Raw genomic sequence first — 12,502 nt, forward strand, 5'->3', positions numbered from 1 at the left:
TTTTTGAATTATTGATCATAGACTTTTCTTACGGATACTTTTCCAGTCCCAGTTGTTATTTTTGTACCTGTAAAAATATTACTCGCTACTGATTCATTACATTCAATAGATTTATGAGCTATACTTTTTCTAAGATTTTTCCAATTAGATTCAAAACTGATATTATGGAAAAGTGAATCTGATATATCTAAAAAATTTCTTTGCATTCTAATTACAAAACCCTAAAATATTTTTAGTTACTTTAAATGTCATATAACTACAAATAATTTTAATGTGTATTTTATTAATTTTAATATTTTGATGGCTAATAGTGTTTAATATATTCCAATATATTAAATTGTAACATGATTCAATACCGAAATAGTAACGATGATTATTAAGTTTATGAAAAGTACTACAGTTTAAGGAAATAAACTTCAGTTTTTTGATAAAACAATTAATACTAATACCTTTAGTTATCAAAAAAAAGCAAGATGCTTTACTATCTACAATAGCAGAAGAATTAGTCAGTTTTTTACTACCATATATTTTTTCATTTAAAAACTTGCTGTTACCCATAGTTAATAGTGACATGTTTGTTTTATTATTGTTTTTCACTGTTATTGTTATACTTTTACTCCTATAATCAATAAAATATCTGAATTTTATTGATGAGATAGTTCTTTGGATTAATTTTAGTAGAGGTACTTTATAGATTAAATTTATCTTTTTTTTCAATGATTTTCTATAATTTAAGAAATAATTGGAAATTCGATGTATATAGGGTTTCTTGTATTCTTGTTTCGAATATTTATAATAGAGTACTTTAAATATTAATTTGATAATGCGTTTAAATATAGTTTTTGAAAGTTTTAAAGATAAATTATAAATATTTAGTCTTATTCTTTTTACAAATTTTCCAATATTGACGATCTGAAATGAATTACTAATAAGAATACTTGAAGAATTTATAGACTTCACAGAAAAGATAAAATCCATCATTGATATTGTATTTAGTGTAAAATTTCTATTCAATAGAATATTAAAAGAATCTTTATAATTATATATGCTTCTGTTTAGTTTTAATGCTAGCATTGGAATTTTTTTTGAATGAATATATAAGCCTTGAACTAATTGAACTAGATAAGGGATTCCTCTATTAACTCCTTCATTAACTATGCCAGTATTATGAAAAGTATTTAGAGTCATCTGAGTGAGTGGTTCACCTATGCTTTGGCCACACAAAACACCTAATGGACTAAAACATGCAGTTTGTTTGGCACGACTTATTATTAGAAAATTGTAGATCATGAGCATAAAGTAGAAATTAAAAAAGTTTAAATTGTTCAGTTTCTTTGAAGAACTATAAAATTTATACGAATTGCTCTTAAAATAAAAGTTAAACAAATTCTGATGCAATTTTGATAAAGTAAAAGTTTGATAGAAGTTTACAAAATATTTATTGAAGGAGATTTCATCGTTGAATGTTACTTTCCCATTTGTAAAGGTTCTATTAAGATATCTATGCCATTTTTTAATTAAACTAAATAACGAATATATATCGAGTTTTTGCTTGCAATAATTATTTTTCAAGAATTGTAATACTCTTCTAAACTCATTGTACTGATTATCATTAGGCTTCATGATTACATCTGAAACGCTGTAATAATAAAAATCTAAAATTTCTTTATTGATTGAATTTCTAATTGTAGCATCATTTTCTAAATATAAATTCTCAAGCATTTTTATCAACGATCTCTGTAAATATCCAGATCTACTTACTTTAGTTGCGGTATCAAGAAGTCCCAATCTTCCTGATAAGGTATGAGCAAAAAATTCAAAATTCGATAATCCTAAAAGATAATTTCCAAAAATGAAATTATTCACAATTCTATTAATATCTATCATGTTGCGCAAATTAGGATACAATGAAAGTTCTATACGACCCATGAAAAAAGTTATTAAAAATATATTTCTTTCAGAACCTTTAGCACCAGCTTTTACCATGTTTAATAGGGAATTTGAAGATGTTTTTCTTTTGTATATCTCCTCTTTAAATTTATTTTTGCTAAATAATAATAACTTATTTTCCAGACCTTTCAATTTTAATATTATCCTTTCCTCGTTATTTTCTACTAATGTAACAAATTTCGATGAAAAGGTTTTAAATACTCTTGTGTAACAATAAAATGAATTTTTATATCTAATAAGTCCATTTTTAAAATTATAAAAAAAAGATGACAAAAAATCTCTTTTATCATTCTTAAAAACTAAGTCATTAATTCCAAAAGTAATTCCAATTTTTGATGTCATTTTATATAACAAGTGTGAAAGTTTATTTACAAATATTGAATAATTTATCTGATTGGTGCTTTGCTGAATTTTATTAAATAATTTATTTGATTTAAAATCATAAGAATCCAAAATTCCATTTGTAATTTCTCCATTGTTTACAATGATTGCATTTTTTTCATTTGGAAATAAGTCAAAAGCTAACTTTTTATTAAGACTTTTTTTGAAATATAATATTCGTTTTTCATTTAATGAAATATTACAGTCTAATAATAAAAAATTAATAATCTGTAGGCCTGTAAAATAGCCTTTTTTAGTGTTTCGTGAGTAAATAATTGGTTTTAGTTTTTCAACATTAGTAATTTCTGTTGCGCAATAAATTTTACTCACATCTGTAAAATCAATAAAAAAGTCTTTAAATGTTAAAATTCTAAGCATAACCAGGTTATCTTGAATTAAGTTTCTCATTAGAGAACTATCTTTTGAACTTACATTATTAACGTCAGCAAAAGTTAAAAAAGTTGACTCGGATTTAGATTCATAACCTCTAATTACGTGAAAGTTTATTTCATCTCCATCAAAATCAAGATTATAACTTTTACAATTAATGTAGTTCATTTTTATCGTGTGATCCGTACTAATTAATTTAATTTTATGTGATAATAAACCTAAGTTATGTAAAGTTGGTTGTCTATTAACTAAAACGTAATCATCTTGTTTTAAATTTCTCATAAATGGTAGACTTTTTAAAAAGTGATGACTCATCCTAGAATAATGTGGTCTAAAAACATTATTTTCAAAAAACTTCATTAATTCAATTTTAAATAAAAAGACTGTTGAATATTTGTTGGGAGATTTTAAATTGTATTTAAAAAAAAATACTTCACAAGTTTTTCGTATTTGTGCATAAAGAAAAAACTTAAATATTGCTATATTTATTGATGATAAATAGTCATGTATTAGCAAAGATTTTGCTACAATTTTAGGTAAGCCTACTTCTCCCGATTTAATCAATGGGTCTGGAGTAGCCACAGATCTGCCACTAAAATTTACTCTTTTGCCTAGAATATTAGAACGGATTAAACCAATTTTTTTTTCAATTAATTTCTTAAATCTCTTAACTCTTGTTTGCTCATTATTAATATTAGATAATAGACTATAAATAATCTCAAGGTCACTTTTTTCATTGAACTCGGAAAAGTTTTTTAAGCTATTCTTTGATTGAATGGCTAGATCAAATATTTTTTTAACTTTTTTGAAGTTATCTTTAATAGACTTTTTACTGATGCTCTCAGTAATGGTAGATTGATAATTATTAAAATAGCTATTTAAGTCATGAAATCTATAACTGAATAGCTCAAAATTTAAAAAAGAATATTTAGACTGAAAAAGGGTTAAAAAGAAAACAATATTATTCCTCGTACATTTTTTATAAAGTTCTTTAAACTCGTTTGAGGAAACACTGTAGTTAAAATATTTTTTTTTATCGTAGTCTTTTTTATAATTACTTTTATGCAAATTATTGTTCTCTTTAAAATTTTTGTTTTCTTGAACTTTTAAATTTATATTAGTTTTCAGTCTATGTAAGGCCGCTTTTTTTGATATATTTATAAAAAATTTATTGCATCTTAAACAGGAGTTTTTATTAGTTAATTGTAAGATACCCTTAGATTGGTTTATCTGTGAAGATAAAGGCATAAGTTTTGTGAAATCAATCGCATGTTTACTATGTTTTGTAGTCTTATAAAAGAGTTTACTTCTTTTTAGTTCCAAAAGTTCATCAAAATTGCACATAAAACAATTAAAACATAATGATTTACAAAAGAATAATAAATTGGCACTTAAAGTTGAATTCATTATATAAAAAGGATATTTAAATTTTAAATCTTTATTACTTTTAAAATTTGAATCAAGTCCTTTATTATCAGTCGATGTCTGTGTCAGATCATTTTTAGTTAGATTTACTAGCGTTGATTTAAAATTAATAAAACGGATTAAATTTACTGGACCCTTCATATATTATTTAAAAAAGATTAACAAATAAAAAGGCCTAAACGTCACTTTCTTCAACATTATTTTTATCATTATCGAAATAAAAGTCTCTAAAATGAAAAGGTCTGTGATAATCTTCGAAGTAATCAATTGGTATGCCAACTTTCAATGTGTAGTTCATTTCTGCATTAAAAGCCGATTCAAAAAAATGATAGTTCCATAAATTATTTTTTGGAACCAAAAAAAAGCCTTGAAATTTGTTACTCAATGAGATTGATACTTTTCTTAGATATTTTTTTATATTGTCTTTATCAAGCTTCTCAATATTTGTTGATAAAGAGTTTCTAAATCCTTCAGCGGTAAGTGAAAATGCTTTTAACGTACTGTAAGAATTTGAAACAAATAGTATAACAAAGATTGATTTATTACCATTTAAACCATCAATATTAGTGATGAGTTTAGCGTGATATCTTAGATTCCTGCTGAGAATTTGATTCTCTGTATAGGCTGTTAAATGAATCCATCCAAGAATCTCAAAGTCATCAGTTGATTTGTGAGGAATGTGTTTTATTGCCATTGCTAACGACAGTCCAGAAACTAATTGAGGAGGTATACTTATGCAGATTATTTCTGATATATTATTAAATTCAATTGAATCTTTTCCGTAGATATAACCAAATGTTTCAGAACAAGTGTCAGAAATGCTTGCAAACTTTAAAACTAAATGCTTGCTAATCAAGAATATTCTACTATTTGCATTAAATTTTTCATTTTTGTTTATAAATAAATTTCTTACTATTGCAAATGTATTTATTTTTTTTTGTAACCTCGATTTCCAATTTTTTTTTGATTTAAACTTTATTCTTTCGTATGGAGATTTAGTAAAACTTTTAATTACTACATTATCTTTTGATACTGTTTTGCTCGATGTCATTTCTTTCTCATGTTTTATATTTGATGATGAATTAGACTTAGGTTTCAAATATTGTTCCAGGCCGAGTATTATATCCCTAATCTCCACTTGTGTCAAAGATGAAGTAGTTATTTTATGCCTTTGACAGTAATCATTGATAATTAAATCTTTCAAAATAACTTCGACATTAATCCATTCTTGTGCATCTAAATTAGGCCATAAGTATTTCGAGAACGATAAATTTTTATAATTGATATTTAGAATCGATATAGTTTTTTTATAATTAATATGAAGACCTCTTAAAATTAGTAGTATACGAGCGAAAGCTGTATAAGAAGAAGAGTTTTTAAGCCAATTGTCATATATATTGAAAATTAACAACTTTGATACTTTAGATTTTAATACAACATCATTAATATGATTTAATTTCATCAATGTGTAAAATGGAATAAGCAAATCGGTGCCAATTACTTTTATATTTGAAGTATCTAATAAATGTACTTCTAAAGGTTCAAGTAAAACTTTTCTTGATACAATCAATTTTCCAGGTAGCTCTTCTTTAGGAATAGAATTTAGTAAACTGACTATTTCTTCAGCACACTTCCATTTTGAATAATGTCCTAATCTTCTATGACCATCCCACAAACTAGAATGCATTATCTTTACAAATAATTGTCCAGTTCTAGGATTTATTATTAGAATAGCACCATTAATTGGTTTTGTTGCGAAATTACCTTCAGCTGTTTTATGTATAGTTACTCGATAAACATTCGTGTCATCAACAAACCATACAACTTCATTCATGAATAAACTTCCATAATTTTTCGATGATAAGGATTGTGCACTAGGATCTGAGGAGTATAACTGCACTCCTTTTCGAATTCTTTCTCTTAATACAAATAAAGATGGATTTACTTTGATCAATTTAGATAAACACTGAATAAAAACTATTTTAATTCCCGGTATCCAATTTCCATATGCTGAGTATAGATTATAGGCCAGGTCAAATCCTATCATTAATCCCGTTGTGCTAGGATAAATTGATTGAAGATCGGTACAAAAATCTAAGTATCTCGATCGAACATATCTTTCAATGTCATGGGAATCGAAATCACCCCATCTTAATTGAATGTCTATCCAATATTTGCTTGTAAATTTTTGATCAAATACATCATTCAGATCAGATATTAAAGTTGTACTTGAGCAATGCCATAAAGAGTTACAGTATAAAACTATATCAGCACAAGACGAATTCATTTTGTAAGACTTTCTTGGATGTATAGTTTCTTTTTGAACAATTTCTATACCTAAGGTATCAGTTTGACTATCTAAAGTTTGAGCTAAATCAATTATCAAGCTTTCATGGATTTTTTGCCATAAATGTGCCCTGAATATTTGAATCAACGAGATTTTCAATGTAGGTATTTTCCCATGCATGAAAATACCAGTTAAATCAAGTTGTACTTGAAATCCTATATAAACATTAGCCCGATTTATTGTAGGTGACCACCATAATGTAAATCTTCGATTAGGTATTTGATTTAACCCTGTTCTCTGGGCATTAGTTAATTTTCGAAATTTCATGGTCTCCTCAAAGCCTGAAGATTTTTCCCAAAACAATCCTTCCCATGATGGAAAATATGTTCCTTTAAATAAAGTATGCTCGAGCATACCGTGTATACCTCCAAGAGCTTGAATAATATCAGTTTTATAGTTGAACAAATTCCAAAGTTTGCCATCATGCTTTTGATCAGTCCACCAAAATGGATTATATTTCAAAATATAAAACTTTTTAAAAATATTACGCATTCTCCACCCTTTATCATAGATTAAGAGAAATCTATCTTTCTGAAAAAGCGTATTGATTCTAGGAATTCCTTTATTCCAGTATGGTTCAAGATCTTCGATGGTTAGCTTCTTTTTTTTTTCTTTTGCTTCTTTTTTTTTCATACCATATTCTAGCCATGTTTGATACGACTCTATGAATTCTTGATCCCAGTTTTTAATATATCTATAAATATTAGGAATGTTATTTTTATCACTTGCTTGCATACCAGCTTGAAAATGTGTTACAGCATGATCATCTTGATGAGAATATTTAAGATCTGATTTGGGGATATTTATATGACTCATAGATATGAGACCTAAGCCTCCCATCTCTTTCGGTGAATAAAATACTACTGATGGAAATCTAGCAGGCATTTTTGAATTTAAACCCATTTTTATTCTTGTTTGAATTTTAGTTTCACATTTGATTATTGTTTCCAGTAAAGAATAAGAGCCTTGAATGGCTTCACGAAAAAATGAGACCATTCCTATTAATGTTGTATTCCATTTATTTGATATTTTAGTAAAAGTAAGAGACCCCGAAGTCATTAAAATTTGCCTTATTCGATTTTCAAAGAAGTTAATAGATTTATCAGATACAGTTATTTTAAAGAGACGAGAATTAAGTTTTTTATAACTATCTGATATCAACCACTCATTCTCTCTTTTTGCTACAACTCGAGAAGTATTTAAGTTATTTAGTTCAAACTTGCACTTAAAACCTAGCATATTAAAAGTAATGGGTCGATTAACTTTACTAATTATTTTTATATGAGTATTCATCCATTTCAGTTTAGAAAGACTATTAGGAATTCTATTTTTAATTTCATTGAAAACTGCCTTCGCTATTATCATATCTTTTAAGGAGTTAATATTTTTTTTATTCGGCCTATCATTTTCAGCTTTATCAAAAAGCATTGAATGTTCCTGCGTTTTATTAAATTTATAATTTTGTAAATAATTACTAGTTATTTCGATCGCTTCTATTTTTGAGAGACGTAACAAAATAAATATCTCATCATTAATTCTATAAAATAACTTAATAGGATGGCTTGATTGATTGTATTTTTGGTTTCTGTAATCATTACTCTTAGTATCTTTAGTCACGTTATTAAATTCATTCGCTTTTTTTGTTCCTAGTAATATGAGATCCATTATCAGATTAAATATCTGCACAATAAAAGAGCTGAACTGTAACCCTCTTATAACACCGTAAATATTTAAGTGAGTCATATCTTTATAGCTTATATAAATGTTATTTTTCGATGTCATATACTCTGAAATATTATTATCAATTAAAATTTTTAAAATTCTATTTAAGATTGTATGATCTATGTGGGAAAAGGTTTCATCTAGATAAGTTTGAAAAATTAAAATTAATGAATCTGAGTTATTAGGTATAGTATCACTAAAGGTACCACTAATATTTTTACACCATCTATATAATAAATAAGGTGCTATTTCTTTATCCGTAGGTTTTAACCAAAAAGGAAATAGACTTAACTTATCTACTTCAAACCATATAAAATGATCTAAAAATGAATCTGTAAGCTTTTCTATTGAGTTTACATCATACACTGGAATTAGATAATCATAGTAGTCCATAAATTCAATATATACTTCTTTAAAAGATCTCTGAGTTAAAAGATGTCTTTTTATCATATTAATTATCTCAGTATTATTGTCGTATGAATATTCCAGAAGCTCCATTTCTTCTTTTTGTTCTAGATTTAATTTTAAATTCATAGAAAATTGCTCTTTTAGATGATTAAGAGTTAATACCAAAAGTTTTGAACTAAACTTATACTCATTTGATGGAAAAGAAATTAGATTAAAATTATTGATATCCAACCAATGAATCAAAATCCTATAAATTGTTATAACTTCTCTAACTTTAATGTATGGTCCTTCTTTTAAATATTTATGCTGTTTTTCTTGCTCTGATTTCAAGTATAGTCTAGTTAACCTACCTAAATTTTTCTTGCAGACAACTTTGTCTACAGTTGCTCCTTTTTTAATTCTTTCACGATTATAGTGAGCTATGTTTGTCCACCAATCCGCTTTTTGTTTTATATATTTTAGTATTATTTTTTCAATTTTAGGTGGCATATTTGGGACGATCCAAGAAATATTAGCCTTCCAACATCTCCAAGCTTCACTTAAATGAGATAGTATTAGATTTGCTTTATTCAATTTAGTACTATCCGGTAGCAAGCTTAAAATCTCATGAATTACTGATGCTCTTAATTCTAAATCATAATGGGACTCAACTCTTTGTTTAGTAACATTTTTCGCAATTTTATTTTCGGTTCTACCAAAAAATTGCCTTGATAATAAATTAAATAACCACTTCTCTAGTAAAGGAATTATTCCTCGCAAAAAAAATACCCAAACACGCCAAAGAGGAAACCAAAATCCTACTCCTGGTCCTTTACCAATTTCTCCTGTATTAAATCTATAATGAATCAAATGTTTAAAATCTTTACAAATTCTGATCTGACGCATGACTCTATATTTATATCTATAAATTCCCGTTAAATGTCCTACATGACTAAAAATATAAAACAGACAATCAGCCAATTGATAAGCATCAACATTACCCAATCTAAACTGTATATTTGCATCAATAATTAACTTCGTTAATCTTAAAATTTCTCTTGTAAGATGGAAAGCGTTTCCAAATCTAGATTTTTTTCTCTCTTTCGTAGTTAATGTTTTAATAGGTTTTAAATTGAAATTGAAATCAAGATGTAAAAAATTTAAACCCTTTTTATGAATTAACAAATTTAGCATATTGTAGCCTTGTTTGCATAAGTGGATTCCAGCCTCAACCCAATCTAATTTAGTAGATTGAAAAAACTCATTTTTTTTCAATAAAGTCAATAAACTTGAAGAAGAGTTTTTTTGTATACTTTTTTTTGTTATCTTATTCATTATATATTTTTTTAAAAGTTTTTGATAAGACACTCTCACCTTTTTAGGAAATTCTAAAGGACAATGTACCAAATACCAACTTCTAGTTATAGTAATATCCAATATTCTTTTTATCTCGGGATGTTGATTAGAAAAAGGTAGTGGAGCATAGGAAAGATTTAGTGCCTTAGAAGTATTTCGGTTGTATAATTTCAAAAAATCGAATAGAAACTTGAATCGCTTTGGTAATAAAATATCTTGCGCGTGCTTTTCTTCGATATTCTTGCTTTTAACCGAAAACAACATTGATTCCTCAAGAAATATTGGCAATTGAATATCTTCAATTTTCACTATATGACTTAATTGGTCAAGATAAATTTTGTCATCAATCAAATTTACGTTGGAATTATATAAATATGGATAATCAAGTTTATACTCGACTCTTATTGGATAAGATACCATAGAACTATGGACTGTATAAGATGCTTTTTCAAGAATATCATCTTTTGTAAATTCTGTACTAATAGGTTCAAAACTTGGTCCACCAGGAACTATTAAATTTAAAGATTTTGCTATCAAAAAGCTTTCCAAATTAAATAGAAAATAATAGTTTATATCTACTATTTCCGTGATTATTTCCTGAGATAACTCGCGTAATATTGATAGAGTTGATAAGTTAAAGTAATAACTCTTATCTTTAGTTTTTATTTTATTTAAAAGTTTATCAAGAGGTGAATAAAGCCATGATAAGTTTTTTTTTGAAACACTTTTATGAATAACTTTTTTTATAGCCTCAAGTGGCTCAATATTTAATAAGCTTTGTGTGTAATCAAGCGGTTTTTCGTCATCATCAAAAGATGGTAAACGCATTCGCTTAAAGTTTTTTCTATCTTTTTTTTCTTTTCGCATTTTCATCCATGTATTACCCCACCTTGCTAAAAATACTTGTAGAATTGTTTTAGGATTGGCATTTACAAAACTAATTGCTCCAGAAGAATGATAAAGAATTTCATTATATTGTATTTGTTCCCATGGCATTGGAATTGTTTCAATTATTTTGAAAATAGCATGAGGTAAGTACTTTAAAGCTGCAATATACACTCTTTTATCAATTGCGGCATCAATAGACTTTAGTCCATCTGTATTTTTAATAATTTTTCTTATATGTTCAGGTGAAACAATATTTTTAATGTTCGATGTCATAATTAAGCTCAACCAATTAATTAACTTTACTTTTAAAATGATGTTAATTATTGCGTCATATAAACCTTTCTAGATTTTTTTCTTCCCGACCTTCTTGCAGCAATAAGACCTACTTTTTGTCCTGGAGGACTACGCCTGCTAACAGTTGAAGGATGACCGATATGTTGATGATTACCTCCCCCATGTGGATGATCTACTGGATTGGAAGCTACTTTCCTTACCTAAATAAAAAATTTTTACAATAGGATATTTTTTATTTAAACTTTTAAACTTGTAATAATTTTTACCAGCTTTTAATAACGGCTTTTCGTACTTACCGCCACCTGCTACAACTCCTATTGTTGCTCTACAAAAGGAAGATAAAATCTAATAATCAAAATTTTACTTTTATTTTCTTAGATGGTAGTTTTAATTTAGTCACATTATTGTATTTAGAGTGAGAAAGAACACCGACAAAGGCTCCGGCAGACCTTGCTAATTTTCCTCCATCACCTTCTTTCTAATGATTTATTTGGATACTTCTTCAACGTTGCAAACAAATACACCATTAGGTATATTAAATAGAGGAAGGACATTTCCAGTGATAGGTCTTGCCTGTAATCCGCAAGCTATAGTCTATTAGTAAAGACAGTACTTTATTTAAATACAATTTTTCTACAGCAATATATAATTCATAGTAATTTTTAAAGTACTTTGTTACATTAAATTTAATCTGGTGAGTAAAATAATACTTTTATTGCTGGTACTTTTTTTACAGTATCAATATGAAATTTAGAAATAATTCCTTTTATAACGCTATACTTTTCTTCATTTGTCATGCTTTTGTAAGAAATTTTTCCTATACGTCTTGAACTTCCTTGTTTTTGAAATCCAATTTTTCCTTTTCTTTGAGCACTTATAATTTTACCCATACAATACATGTACAAGGATTGTTTCGTTAAGTATAATTTATCTAAATATGTTGAAGCTATACAAAAAACAAATTGCATTAACCAATCCCTATTATCAAGGCACAACCACACATATTTTACTTGATTCAAATATAATTGTCAGAAAATATACGGAAAAAGTACACATTTTTTTTTAAGTTGCCACTTAAGCATTCTATTAGAATTTCAATTGATTGTAAATGCTATTTTTACTTCACATCATGTATTTATAAAGAAATACTTTATCTAATTAAAAATAAAGTTTTGTTAAAACAATTTCTAAAGGTAAAAAAGAAAAAACAAGGTAAATAGAATTCGATTAATAAATTGTTACCATAAATTTGTTTATGGTGACAAATGTATAAAAAACACAGTTTTTTTAAATCCTTTTCTAAGAGTTGCAACTTTTGATCAGAACTTATTAAAAAATTTAAAGTCAAAACTTAACAAATGA

At 26.7% G+C, this 12,502-nt stretch overlaps 4 protein-coding genes across 4 annotated transcripts; 1 reads left to right on the forward strand and 3 right to left on the reverse strand.

Annotated features, from left to right (window-relative positions):
* Positions 1 to 207: 207 nt before the first annotated feature.
* rpa1 (largest subunit of RNA polymerase I) lies at positions 208 to 4,287 on the reverse strand (the record flags this gene model as incomplete). The annotated part of the gene is made up of 1 exon (XM_001712754.1): positions 208 to 4,287. One exon carries the CDS (start codon positions 4,285 to 4,287, stop codon positions 208 to 210), a length of 4,080 nt encoding a protein of 1,359 aa, XP_001712806.1.
* A 34-nt stretch (positions 4,288 to 4,321) lies between these two features.
* prp8 (mRNA splicing factor PRP8) lies at positions 4,322 to 11,119 on the reverse strand (the record flags this gene model as incomplete). Its single annotated transcript, XM_001712755.1, has 1 exon — positions 4,322 to 11,119. One exon carries the CDS (start codon positions 11,117 to 11,119, stop codon positions 4,322 to 4,324), a length of 6,798 nt encoding a protein of 2,265 aa, XP_001712807.1.
* Positions 11,120 to 11,166: 47 nt separating this feature from the next.
* On the reverse strand, positions 11,167 to 12,108 carry rpl8 (ribosomal protein L8; the record flags this gene model as incomplete). The annotated part of the gene is given in 6 exon segments (XM_001712756.1): positions 11,167 to 11,312; positions 11,332 to 11,485; positions 11,505 to 11,618; positions 11,639 to 11,734; positions 11,754 to 11,831; positions 11,851 to 12,108. The coding sequence occupies 6 exon segments, from the start codon at positions 12,106 to 12,108 to the stop codon at positions 11,167 to 11,169; spliced, it is 846 nt and encodes a 281-aa protein (XP_001712808.1).
* Positions 12,078 to 12,502, forward strand: nbp1 (NBP1 putative nucleotide binding protein; the record flags this gene model as incomplete). Its single annotated transcript, XM_001712803.1, is given in 3 exon segments — positions 12,078 to 12,188; positions 12,208 to 12,333; positions 12,353 to 12,502. 3 exon segments carry the CDS (start codon positions 12,078 to 12,080, stop codon positions 12,500 to 12,502), a joined length of 387 nt encoding a protein of 128 aa, XP_001712855.1.

This window comes from Bigelowiella natans (genome assembly GCF_000002455.1).
Source record: "Bigelowiella natans nucleomorph chromosome 1, complete sequence".
In the NCBI taxonomy this organism is placed as follows: domain Eukaryota; phylum Cercozoa; class Chlorarachniophyceae; genus Bigelowiella; species Bigelowiella natans.